The sequence below is a fragment of the Vombatus ursinus genome, unplaced genomic scaffold (assembly GCF_900497805.2).
Source record: "Vombatus ursinus unplaced genomic scaffold, bare-nosed wombat genome assembly UNPS02014773.1, whole genome shotgun sequence".
Taxonomy (NCBI): domain Eukaryota; kingdom Metazoa; phylum Chordata; class Mammalia; order Diprotodontia; family Vombatidae; genus Vombatus; species Vombatus ursinus.
In genome coordinates this window covers 33,634,469-33,647,533 of record NW_020954551.1, presented here as the reverse complement: position 1 = coordinate 33,647,533, position 13,065 = coordinate 33,634,469, and the positions used below count along the sequence as shown (strand labels likewise).

At 50.2% G+C, this 13,065-nt stretch overlaps 2 protein-coding genes across 8 annotated transcripts in view; both read right to left on the bottom strand.

The window, feature by feature from the left end:
• CPNE9 (copine family member 9) overlaps positions 1-6,462 on the bottom strand; it is a 10,821-nt gene extending 4,359 nt beyond the window's left edge. Inside the window, exons 1-11 of one of the 5 annotated variants that reach the window (XM_027864040.1) lie at positions 5,655-6,462; positions 5,035-5,111; positions 3,810-3,850; positions 3,499-3,545; positions 3,256-3,359; positions 3,091-3,127; positions 2,794-2,796; positions 1,782-1,858; positions 577-640; positions 303-406; positions 28-132 (exon numbers count right to left, since the gene is read on the bottom strand). In XM_027864040.1, coding sequence (XP_027719841.1) covers positions 28-132; positions 303-406; positions 577-640; positions 1,782-1,858; positions 2,794-2,796; positions 3,091-3,127; positions 3,256-3,359; positions 3,499-3,545; positions 3,810-3,850; positions 5,035-5,111; positions 5,655-5,726 — 731 coding nt within the window. In that variant the 5' untranslated portion in view covers positions 5,727-6,462. Of the gene's footprint in view, positions 1-27; positions 133-302; positions 426-576; positions 641-1,781; positions 1,859-2,793; positions 2,797-3,090; positions 3,128-3,255; positions 3,360-3,498; positions 3,546-3,809; positions 3,851-5,034; positions 5,112-5,654 lie in introns of those variants that run through there. The other 4 variants (XM_027864039.1, XM_027864037.1, XM_027864038.1 and 1 more) reach the window with 4 other exon arrangements.
• A 65-nt stretch (positions 6,463-6,527) lies between these two features.
• Positions 6,528-13,065, bottom strand: part of MTMR14 (myotubularin related protein 14) — a 65,362-nt gene continuing 58,824 nt past the window's right edge. For 2 of the 3 annotated variants that reach the window (XM_027864036.1, XM_027864034.1), the window contains exons 18-19: positions 11,493-11,648; positions 6,528-7,103 (exon numbers count right to left, since the gene is read on the bottom strand). In XM_027864036.1, coding sequence (XP_027719837.1) covers positions 6,923-7,103; positions 11,493-11,648 — 337 coding nt within the window. In that variant the 3' untranslated portion in view covers positions 6,528-6,922. The remainder of the gene's footprint in view (positions 7,104-11,492; positions 11,649-13,065) is intronic. The other variant, XM_027864035.1, reaches the window with a different exon arrangement.

Here is a 13,065-nt window from a genome sequence, read left to right as displayed (position 1 = left end):
TGGATAAGCTGTGGGCAGTGCCCCGACCTGTCATAGTCTCCATTGCATAGCGCCCGCACAGGGATGGTGAAGGGTTGCCACACGGGATTCAACGTGTTCTTCACTACCTCGGTCTTGTGGCAGATGGTGAATCTGTGTGGGAAATGACATGCCAAAGGTGAAGCTGGACACAAGGGAGGCCCAGGGCTCCTGGGATGTGGGGCTCAGGTGATGAGTGGACAGTGACCCTGATGCCCTTTGCACTCGGGTGAAAGGGAGCTTCCATCCTTGACTCCGTCCCGTGGCGATGGTAGGCAACTCACGTGCCATCCTCATTGCTCCGGTAGAAGACAAGGAAAGGATCCGACTTCCCAAAGAAATCCTTCTTGTCCAGCTTGTTGGCACAGAGCTGCATTGTGGCAATGTCCTGGGAATGGGAGACAGAGCTGGGGGAAGGGGAGCACAATTTGCCCCCAGACACCTGCCATTTTGCATCCTTTAAAGGGATGGGAGGGAACCTGGGATAACAGAGAACTAAGAAGGGCCACAGGAGGGAAGGCAAACAAAAGAAGGGAAGCAGAAGGATGAACTACTGACCCGGCAATTACTGAGCTCCTCTGCGGTCAGCAGAATGGTTCCACACTTTTTCCCGGGTACGCCCCTAGACACAGAAACGAGACATTGATGAGAATGGTCAGTGGAGGGATGTGTATGAGGATTAGAGAGAAGGCCCTGAGGAAGGGAGATGGTACCATTCTGGGAGATGATCAAATGGACCAACTCCTTTGAATTGATTCATGTTCCTCCTCAGGAGCTCCTTCCTATTGTGGGATCAGTTTCTCTGAGACGGAAGGAGCCCCATCCTTAACCCAATTCCCTTTACCACATGACGAACACGTCCTAGTCCACATTGCTTAAATACTGCCAATAATGAACAACCCACTAACTTCCCATTCAACTGGAAAGCTCCCATTGTTGAGAAATTCTTTCATAGACTGAGCCAAACCCAGCCTCCCTATAATTTCTACTCATTGGTAGTTCTGTTCTTTGTGGTCAGAATAAGAATAATCTTTTCTCCACATGACAGCCCTTAAAATGGTTGGGTCATGTCGTGGTTCCTTTAAGTCTCCCTGGATCATAGAATCTAAATTTATTGCTGGAGGGAACCTTATGGGTCATTCATTATCTAGTCCAAATCTCATATTTTACAGCAGAAGATATGGCTGAACTAAAGTGACTTGCCTAAGGTCACTCAAGTAATAAAGGGCTACGGTCTAAGAGCTTTTGTGTATTTTAATGGTCCATTGGCGATGGGATGGGGTCACCTTGGGTAGTAGGAGGGCTAGGAAGGAGGAGGTTCAAGGAAAGGAGAGGTCATTGAGGGCTTCAGCAACGTGAACAGGCTTCGTGGAATAGGTAGGGCTTGAGTTGGTCTTCAAGGAAGGGGTAGGATTTATGAAGAAAGCTAGAGCTTATTCCAGGCTGGATATGATAGCATGGACAAAAGTGAGATGATGGAAATGCTTGCCATGAGTTCAGGGGGCAAGTAGAACAGAGACTGCAGCAGAGTTTCTGTAAGGGAGCAATCTGGAAAGGTTGGTTAACAACAGGCTATAAAGAGACTAGAAAGAAAGGCTGGGAGGAGGTGTTTAGATTTTCTTTGGTGGAATCTGGACTGTGTCCTTCCTCACAAACTTCCCTCCTCAGTGGTCCACAACAGAGATGTAATAACAGAGGACCTGGGCAGAGGGCTCCTAGAGCCTGAAGATTTTACCTTTCCCACTCCATGGGGCTGGGCTTACGTGAGTGCTCGTTCCACGCGGCTGCCCTGCCCTCCAATCACTTCTCCCAGTGCTAGGAATGCCTGTCCCAAGAAATCCTGTAGAAGGGACATAAGAGTCAAGGGCAAAGTGAAGTGTGCCTGTGATCCTCAGGGCCTGAAAGGGAAATTGATCGAGGACCAGGGCCCTTCTGGAAGAGGAAGTAAATGTTAAACACTTCTACCTCCTGAAGGAAAAAGCAGGGGTTGGCAGGAGGTGGGTGCCCTGACTGCTGGTGTCCAACCAGTGCAGGTTGGGTCAGTCCCAACATCTGGGACCTTATAGCCAATCCTGAAATCACCAGGTTAGAGCTGGATGGGACCTTGGAAATAATTGAGCTCAGTATTTTCCAGACTGTTTTGTGGAACCCTGGTGCTCTGTGAGGAAAATGCAGTGCTGGAGATGTTTTCCCTCTAGTGGCACATTCTTTGTAACTTTACAGGCTTAGATAATTTCCTGGAGCAGGGACAAGTTAAGTAACTTGTCGCCTTAACAAAGCTAGTATGTGTCAGTATTTAAACCTGGGAAACACCGAGCTGCCTCGAACATGAAATATTGTCCCTAATAGGTACTACATACAGCAATTCACCAGTATGGAAATAGGCTTAATTACCTGGGTTTTGCCCCCACATCTCTGGGACACCTCCTCATAGTACCACACTCCAGGGAGGAGCATTTAGGGATTCCAGTAATATAGTGGGGGCCCACATGTGTATCCCTAGGCAAATTAATTTGGGCAGCTCTCAGGGAGTTGCCGAAACCCCACATTTTACAGATGTGGAAAAGAAGGCCAAAAGGGCACCTTGCCCAAGGACTACACCTGTTACAGGTATGTGAGCAAGGAGTGACAAAGCTCCAGGAATACCAAGGCCGGTTTTTTCTCTGGAGACTTTGGCCAAGGGTGAGAAATAGGAGCAGAAGGTTGGAAAGGGGGATCCCAGGGCAACATCTGTCTCCCATTCCCTCTGGGACCCGAGGTTCTGTTAATCCTCACCTTCTGCAGGGTCCCGGCAGCGGCAGAGGAAAAAGGAAACACTGGAAGTGAACAAGGGTAGTGAACGGGAACGTAGGGCCGACAGAGCCACCCAGTGAATGGGTTGTGCGCCTGCCCTGTCCAGCCCAGAGGAAAGAAGAGAGAACCAGCGATGGGCCAGGGTAGAGGTGGGAAGCTTGAGGAGTGACAAAGTCGGGGTGGGGAGAGAAAGGAGGAGAGCTAAGGAGGGTGGGGGGAGAGAAGAAAAGCTGGGAGTGAGGACCAGAGCTCGGAGGTGGAGTCTCGGGCTTCACTCACCGGTTTGGAGATGTTGGTTTTGGAGTCCACATTGTACCTGGGGAGAAAACCGGGGGGAACTGGGCTGATTTGGCTGGACTGATTTGGCTGGACTGATGAGAGAGATAGTCGGGGGTAGTAGTGGGAAGGCGGGGAAGAGGGCCAGCTCTAGGTGTGGATACTCACACGTCGAAGCGTAGGTTCTGTTTCTCCTCGAAGAAGTAATCCAGCACAAATTTACGTAGGAAGTCCGGGTTCAGCGTGTTGTCGATTACCTCGGTCCGTCCGAACTGGGGGTGCGTGTGTGTGAGGGGGAACCAAGGGTTAAGCCTCGATCTGTCAGTTGTATCTGGGTCCCTCCCTCGGAGTCAAGGAGTGGAGAGAAGTTCCATCACATACACCCTCATGCCCTCACACCCGCACACTCACCTCCCGCCACTCCTGGCTGGCTCTAGTTTGAGTGAACAGCACCACCACTGCGGAGACAGGCTGTTAGTTCTACCCATCCCTCCAGCTCCCCGGGATCCTCGTACCGCCCCCACCCCGGTGGGCAGAGCGCTATTAGGATAAGGGCCCCTCCACATATGGTCCTCATCCCTTTCTGACCTCCCCCTACTACCCCATTTCCCTCCATCCTGATCCTGCCCATGCCCCAATTCGGCTCCTCCTCCCACGCCCCCTCCCCATTCTGGCTCCGCCTCCTCCTGCCCCTTTGCCCCCAATCTCGGCCAGCTGCCTACTGGGGTCGGACTTGGAAAAGGTGTCGAGATCCAGCAGATTCCTGGAGAAAGCGGTATGTGGACGTGCAGACAGACAGACAAAAGAACAGACCAACAGAAGAAAGACCGACACAGACCAGTTGCGGGTCTGCTGCTCTCTCCCTCCCCCGGGACTTCCCAGAGGCGTGATGGTAGTGGTGGTGATGGGATGGAGAGGCTTGACCACGCAAAGGGTCTAGGGAGGGGCGGGATCCCAGACTCTGGGGTTTCTGGGCACCTTCACCGCCCTTTCCTCAGTACTCTGGACAGAGCTCCTGTTCCTCGGAGCCCCTCTTGCCCATACCCCAACTGTCTTGGAGCCTACCTTGGGGATTTGGGAAAGACGGTTCTGTACAACAGGGATCAGAGACGGGGTCTACAACTTTCTCTTCCCCATCCTTTCTTGGTTCCTTCCACCACCCCCAATCCGTGCCCTCGCCCCAAATACATAGCTCAGGGCCTCCCACTTTAGTTCCCTCCCAGAGGCTCTGTATTCACTTCGAGACCCTATTCCTGAGATTCCCCAGGGGCTGGGGCGGTGGGGGTGGGGGGAGGGCAGGAGCTTGAACCCGAGATCCGGGGAGGCAGAGAGGCAACGCCAGAGGTACTGGGAACTCGGCCAACTGCTTCATGATCCCCACTCCCTTTCCTGTCTCTCTCCCCCCCCCCCTCCCCCCCCCCCGCCCCCCCCCCCCCCCCCATAGCTAGGCTTTCCCCCCCGCCCCCCCCTTCTCTTTTGCCTCCCGCTCAGGCCCTACCTTTCTGCTCCTTCTCCTACCTCTATCTACTCTTCCTCTTCCCTAACCCTACCTGGTTGTCTCCCCCAGCCTTTGACTGGCGACCTCAGTTCCTTCCCCCCATCTTTACCTCTCCTCTCCCTTCCATCCTCTACTCCGTTCCTTTCCCTTCAAGCCTCGTCCACCCCCATCTTTCCTCCCAGCCACTCCTCCCTCTGCTCCCCTTCCTGCCCACAACCCTAATCCCCTTACTTTTTTCGACCTAGCCCCTTCCCCTGGCTTTTTCTTCTCGGTCTCAGTCCCTACCCTTGTCTTGGGCTTCTCTATTCTCTCCGCCCCAGCCAGCTCCGTTCTGCCTCCCAGTTGCGGCTCGGAAAGGGACTCACCCCCCACCATGGAACCTCACACAGCCGCCCTGCCCCGCCTGCCCGCCCACCCACCCGCGACAGGCGTTTGGGCCCCCAGCTCACCGGCAAGAGACGGTGATTTCGATCTTGGTGGCCGGGACGCTGCGGTCTGAGGTTCCAGTAAACGACATGGCTTGGAGCTGGGGGAAGGAGGTGGACAGATAGCTCCCGTGGGCTCTGGGTGACCCCCGCTGCGGGCCTAGAAGGTCCCGTGGGCCAGAGCCATGTGCAGGGGCAGCGCGGAGGCGGCTACCCCTGCGCTCACTCCAGCCAGCCCCGGCATGCGCTCCCGCCCGCGCTGCTGCTGCGCCCGCTCCCGCGCCCAGACTGTGCCTGTGGAAGCCACTGCGGTCTCCAGATGGCAGTACAGGCCCCGCCCGGCCCCGCGGCAGGCAGCCCTGAGCCCCGTTGGAGTACAGCGGCACCCCCCCACCCCGCCCCAGCCGAGGACACACGTAGGGGCGCCTAGAAGAGCGCTGGAAACACCCTCTTCCCCAGGGAGCAGCAGCAGGCTGCTCTCCCTGGGGGCCAGAACTTTAATCAATTTTCTAGCACAGCCCTCGCCCTATCCAGCAGTCCAAGCCCTTGCGGAGGTCAGGCACTTGGCCGATTCCCTCTAGCTCTTTTTTTGGGGGCGGGGGGGTTTGCTAGGGTCCAAGAGGCAACTTGATATCCCGCCCCACCTCTTCCTCCTTCCCCAGTAGCAGAGCAGAGCCGTCCCAGACGCTGTCTCTGGTGCTGAACGGTACGGACATTCATTGGGCAGCAGCAAGTCTGGGTTTTCTTCGGTGATCTTGGCGTCTCTGGGGAATTCCTGCACTGCTGGAGCTGGAGAGACCTTAAGCAGCTTCTCCCAACCTCCTTACAGATGAGGAAACCGGCACAGGTTTAGTGGACTTGCCAAAAGCCACACTCCTAATTGGTAACAGATACTTCACAAGCCCCTCGGGTCCCAGGCCAGGCCTCTGCTTCCTTCCCAGACATTGTGGAGTTGTAACCTAGCTGCTCCTCCTCCCAGTTCCCAAAGGCAGGCAGCAGCAAACTCAGGCAGTGTCCTATCTCCCCTGATTTTAAGGAGTTGGCATCGTGATCCTGGAATCCCAGAAGGTCCAGGCCTGCCTGCCCACCCAACACACACTCTCTAGATGAGGACGACAGGCTGTGAAAGCTGAAAGGAATCTCAGCAATCGAGGTCAGCGTTTTTGTTTCGCCTGAGAGGATACGGGGCCCAGAGGGAAGTCACTTGCCCGAGTGGCAGCCAATGACCTCTCCTGCTGCACCTCAATAGGAAGAAGAGCTCTCCTCTGGCCAAGTCCAAATGTTACATTCAAACTGAACTCAAAGCTAAGGCTGAGGCAGCTGGGGATCTCCACGCCAGCCAGTGGTTAATCTAGGATGGAAAGGGAAGGATGAGCAGGGACTACTGCCAAACAGGACCATGAACAAGAACAAGGTGAGGGGAAAAACCCTTGGTTCCAACATTTTTATTTGTGTCACAACCATTTTCTTCTTAGTGCAGATGACTTCTCCCCTCCCCCCCCCCTCCCCCCTCCCCCCCAGCAATAAAAACCAAGGGACTCTTCCAAGAAATGCTGCCTTTGCAGGGCTTCTGGGGCACTGCAGCTTCCAGTGGTGAAGGGATCAGTTGGGCTGAGACTGGACAGGAGGTGTGTTGGGCGGCAGGGGCATGTAGGCTTTGCAGACAGGGCTAAGGAAGACCAAAAATGGGAAGAGATGCTCATAGTTACAGTCAGAAGTTTACAGTTTTGCAGAGATAGCCCACAGCTTGGGCACATTCCTGTGGGCTGCCAAGTGGTGGCAAGAGATTCCCTAAGAGAGGATCTGGGGGGAAATCCCACTACTCCAGGGCTCCCATGGCTTTGATTCCTCCAGTGGCTCAGCTGGGGAAGAGAAGGAGGTGGAACAGGAGGCTGTATGAGCCTGCAATGTTTCACAGAGTGCTGCTGGATACTCTGAGTCCTACTCCTCGTGCAAACTGCTCAAGAAGGCCCCCAATGGCCCCTGAGGGGCTGGGTGTCACTGACTTGAGTCCCACTGTGCTGCTGTAGGTAGCCAGGAAGGTTGAACGGACTTCTTCCAGCCTGGATTCTCGTTCAGTTGGTGCAGGAAACCTGCAGGGGAGTGAGGAGACAAAGAGTTGGGAAATATACTCGGCCAGTCACACTTGGGGATCCATGTGATCAGGAAAAATGTTTCTTCCTGTCTACCAGTGCCCCCTAAACAAGCATTCATATCCACCTACTTCAGTGCCACCCCCACTACCCAACCTTTCAGCAGAAGTGGGACATGAGCTACTTTAGGTGGCTTCTTTTCCATATCTTGAGGGGGAAGGAAAAAAAGGCTTTGCTACAAAGTCTCTCACTGTCATCCCAGATCTGCACTAACAAAAACTAGGGACAAATGGCCTAGGTCATAATCCTTTTTCAGCCTTGCATTGCAATGACCCTGGGCTTCAATTGTTTCTCCTTTAGGGGATGTTATTTATTCAGGGAAAGACTACTTCTTACCTCTTGGTCAACAAACAATACAAATATCAGGCATCAGGCAGGACCTCAACCAATGGGAGAAACCAGAATTTCCCCCAAACCTAGGTCCAAAGGCCCCTGGGATAACCTTTTGTTTTGAGTCATTTGGGGCCATTACCTATTCTCTTCACCACAGCAGGGACTGAGTCAGCTGTGGGTACTGACTGAGCATTTACAGTATGAGGATCTCACTTGCAGACCCGAGGGCTGCTCCTGACAGTTTTCCAAGCCCTCTTCGTCTAGAAAGAGGCAATTCAACACCATACTTTTAGCATTTTGACCTTTCTCTACAAAACTGGTTTTCCAATTCAGTGCACAAGTCATTTCTAGCTCAGACAGTGGGGCTTATATCCTCAAACTATAGTTATTCCATAGCTAGAGGAATTCATTACTTTTGGGGACAGGGTGATGGGGGAAGAAGGGGAAGAGGTGGGGCAGGAACAGAGTTTATATCCCTGCTTGCCTAGGACTATTTTTCACCTCTCAGATTTAAGGCTCACACACTGCACCATCAACAACTCCCTTTCCTGCCTAAGGAAGGCAGAGACCAAATTGCTTAAGATCAGACCTGCCTCTTAAACGCTCTCCTGCCCTTGTGTCTGGCCTTGGATGAGGAAAAACAGACCATCTTTAGCTACCAATGATTGGGATCAGAGATAAGGCAGCAGAAATCCAGAGGCTGCCTTTTCATGGGGCCACTGCCGTTATGTGGTTGATGGATTAAGTACGGGACACAAGTCTGCTGGTACAAAGGTCGAGGAGAATGACAGGCTGGAGGGATGGATGGCAGCTTAAAAAAAACCCAAAACATCTTCTGCCACCTTTGTGTCTAGGCTCTCTTGTGACAGCATCAAGTCAGGCCCCGAAGTCTCCTTCCTACACTGCCCTCAGAGGAAGGAATACAGCTTCCTTGCTGTTAATGAAAAAGCAACCAGCTCTTCCTTCGTCACCACATTCCCAATTCAAGAGGGTAAAACACGCATCCAGAATTCAGACTTCTACAAAGAGCAAGCTTTGTATGGAAATTTCATTTTACGTCAGCTTGTGATATGCAAACTCCATCCTCAGGCACCATCTCACTGGGGACATGAAAATTTCATCACAATAATACCAAGCTTTTCAAGTCCCTTCTAAGAAGAAATAAGGGAATTAGGAACAACACACTATGCCCTGGCAAACAGAATACCCAAGACAAAAGACTATCAGCAGTCACATGATATGTCCTAGCTTAGATATAAAATGAAACTCTCCAGCTAGGAGAGTGCCCACCCTATAAGATGGCAGGTAGATCATGTTTCCAATGCCAAGTTTCCCTTCAGGGACCCCTGAACCATAAGGAAAAGATATTTGAGATGGGCACTAAAGTGAGGGAGGAAAAAAGAAGAGGCCCAGGTTACGAGAAGAAAAAAAGTCTCTACTGCTCAGCACTTATAGTTACACTTAAAGAAGAGAACTTGGATAAATTAAGACAATCTAAAAGGCACTTTTCCCCTCCAGTGGATGGCTACTTTGGAATCGAAACTTGCCTATAGAAATGCCTTTCTAATGACCAGAAAGTTTCACTTAGGGCACATTAATTGCAAGATACTTAGCACAGTATTGAAAAGGTAGAAAATGGTTACTCCCAATTACATGGCAATTCAAAAAGTGCACACACATATATTATTTTTATCCTCTTCCTGTATGACAAGGATGGAATGACTATTCTTGTTCCACTGAATTGTTTTTGCCTAAATATACACAGCAGGTCAACGATAAAGCTGGCATGAGAGCCTCTTCAAAGGCAGGGTAAAACAGATCAGGCCGGAGTCATTACACAGTATCCATTTTGATTCATTACAGAAATCTCATGGGCATTGAACATTATCATGAGATGTCCCATTTCATTTAAGCCTCAAGGCCTACTGGCTCTCCAATCAGAAATAGAGCCTGAGGATGGCGAAAACAAGCTATCTATTGACAATTTACTGAAGGCAAACATGGGAGGAAAACTAGGAGGCTCAGTACTGCTAAGTATTCTCTTCCATCTAGAAACTGAATGGGGCAAAGAAAATTTTATATAACTTTCTCAGGAAACCTCAGAAACAGCTCTATTCTAGCTGAGTAAACAAGATAATCCTTTTAAAAGGCATAAGCAAGGGGCATGTAGGTGGTGCAGTGGATAGAGCACCCGCCCTGGAGTCGGGAGGATCCGAGTTCAAATATGCCCTCGGACACATAACACCCACTAGCTGGGTGACTCTGGGAGAGTCACTTAACACCAACTGCCTCACCAAAAAAAAAAAAAAAAAAAAAAAAAAAAAAAAAAAAAAAAGCTTAAGCAGATTGATAACTGTTTTTTTTTTTTTTTTTAAAGACTAGAGCCCCAGATCTCATCAGAGTTACATAGGTGCCTTCTGTTACTTCCAAAGATTTCCCCCCTTTTAAGGCTGCTGACTTGTAGGTGGCTCTTTCCTGTTCAACAGCTGCAAGATTCTACTAAAGAAAGGGAAAAAGCTTCGAAGGACTTGGGAAAGAACTCACCTATTAAAGGCATAGAAGAAATGCAAAGAAGCTATTTGCCACGTTCATCCTTTTGTAATTTCCAAGTGCTGACCCTCCTTCCAGGGAGATTCTATGTCCATGCAGCTGTGGGACAGCCCCAAACATCCACTTCCTTTTGCTTCTCAAAACAACCTGACTCAGCCCTTTTTAAAAGACATCCAGTATGAGCTACCAAACTAGGGCAAGGGGCAAACTCTAAGTGACCACAATTTTACTAGTCATATGTTTTGGTAGTGAGGAATTCTTTCTCTGCTGACATTTCTATTCAGCAGTATCTGAGCAGCCCCTGCTCCACACACCAGGGGAGGTGCTCCTCTCCCCGAGAGATGTAGAGGGAGAAAAAGAAGGAAACAAGAATGCTTATGTTTGGGGGCGGGGAATGAGACAATGCTGGCTACAAAGGCAGACATCTAGAGGCTCTCTGATCCCTCCTTAGACTGATACATTGGCAAGAACATTCTTTCCAAGGTCATGGCCAAGCCTTCCCCATGGAGGAATTTAACCTTACATAGGACACTATGATTAAGCAGTTGACCATTCCTTTGAAGGGCAAAGGGATATGACCGGATGGGTGAGTGGCCAAACTGGAGATGGGAAGGGCAACTAAGAGATCATGCTTGCCTTTCTAGCTTCCCCAAATAGCAAGACAATCTCTTCTACAAGAGTCCTCCTGAGCCCTCAGAGGCTTGAGGACAGGTTCATAATAGCTCCACAGCCTTAAGAAAAAGCTCCAAATCAAAAGCAACAGCCTTAGTGTCAGAGGGGTTTTCACTCTGAGCTGAAGGGCCAATGATAAGAGCCACTAGCTATGCTCCCAGTTAATGAGAAGGCGTGCTGCTGCTGGGCAGTCTTCCATCCTACCTAGGCTTCCAAAATCCAGGAACTATAAGGAGCTGTGAAACATCAGACCCTTTAAACTAGGTGACCTATGTTCTAGATAACAGAACCAGTGCGTTTCTTGGACTGTCTTCTGCAAAGATGGATTCAAAGGCAAAATTAATCTAATTGCAAGTTAGGATAAAAACATCTAGCCCAAGCTCCAAATTAGCTTCCTCTCATGTCTGGCCTAAGCCACATGCTTGCCTTCGCTCTCCCACATTCCTTTCCTTCAAAAGATTCTATCATGCAAAGGCTTGAACAGAAATAGAACTCTCTATAGTTGTAGCCTACAGAAATTTCCCTTAGGGAACACCCCCACTGAGAAGGCTGCTGATAGGCTTCAGAAGCTGGGACGGGGAATTTAACATTACACTAAAACACTTTCCAGGCAGGTACCAAAGAAGAGTCACGAACAGAACACGCTTCACTCAGAAGCAGGTAAGATTCAGGTAATCTCTGAATCCCCAGATAAATCAGTTCTTTCTACACACTTTCTACACATACTAGCTTCAGCACAGGTAAGGCAGCATCCTGTTTTCTCAATGCACTTACAGACAACTGTTAGGGAGCTCATCCGAGAAGCTGAAAGGGAGAGAGGAGTCTGTGGTCAGGACTGCCCGCTCCTGAATACTGCCACAGCCCGTTACCATCTGCCAGCTGCCATAGTCTGTAGAGATGGAGGATCCGGGCAAGGAGTGGTCCTCTGATCTGGGGCAGAGAAACAAGAGAGAGGGGAGATGGTGCAATCAGTGCCAATCAGTCACATGCCTGCTTCTTCCAGTCCCATCAGGGTGGCCAAAGTTAGAGCAAGGGGAAGATTAAATCAGTTCTGGCCATCAAGGCTCTGGAAAGGTTGGAGAAGTCCAATATCTCCATCAAAGTGAAAAGAAGCCAGATGGGTAGTGGCTGAGAAAGCTGATCCTACAGGAAGGGCTTAAATAAAAGAATGCCTCATGCAAGGAATTCTGACATACAGAAGCTTGGTAGAAGAACATAACAGGACAGATCACTTATGAATCCAAAGACACCAAGCCCCAAATCAGTGGTTACACGAATACAAGAAGTGGCTGGCATCCTGACCGGATGACTGAAAAAGATTGCACTGGCAAGTCAAGAAACTCTTGGCTGATTTGGCAGCAGAATGACACATCACAGATTCAGGCAGGATTAAGGAGAGAGCTTTGGCATCCTGTGATCCCAGAGGGCTTTCAACAGCATCAGAAGGAAGCAACCTGAAGTCTTTTTCACCTGAGAAGTGGTTTTCACCATCCTGGGACACAAGGTGTGAAGCCATATGGTAAAGAGCATGGGAGAGTGATCCAGAGACTTAAGGCCCATAGAAAATGCTACTGAGAGAAGGATGCCTGCCTCTGAGCATCCAAGAAAGCAAAGAACAAAGGCAGAAAACACACTTGATGTTCTTCCTAAGACTTGACTACTGTTTGTTTGCACATGCAACTTACAAGCCCTTCCAAAAGCTAGTTCATATTTAGAAACAATAACCCTAGCATCTAGGTTGGCCCATTTGCAAGGACATTCATAAAAGTCAGGGAGACAGCTTTATTTTGGGGAGCTAGGGGAAGAGGAAGATTGTTATGGATAAACAAGCAGCCCCTTCCCAGCTCAGTTTACTCCTCTTTGAAACCACTAGGGCAGCCCTCTTTATCATCTACCTCCTCGGTGACACCCCATGCAGGCAGGTATAACTGGTCTGTATGGACAGAATTCAAACAATGTCTGTACCATCTGGGCCCAGCCTCCCCAATATAGCTCCTAGAGGAGGGGATTCTTTGATGTCCTTCCCTTTATTCTTGTTACTGTCACTGTGGCCTGGCCACTGTATGCTAAGAGAACAAGGACTGTGGGAAGGATTTCTGGGCCTCTGAAACAAGGGCAGAACAAGCTTGGCAGGGCTGCATTTGCCCTTAGCTCATGATTGCTGAATAAACGTCACATGGATAGTCTCAGTGTTTTTCCCTGTGAGCATTCTAATCCTGAAACGGAACCCACCCAACATAAAACAATTCTGAAGCCAGGATGAGAAATGGATGTATTCTCTTCAATCTGGCATGACACTGACACACACACACACACACACACACACACACACACACACACACACACA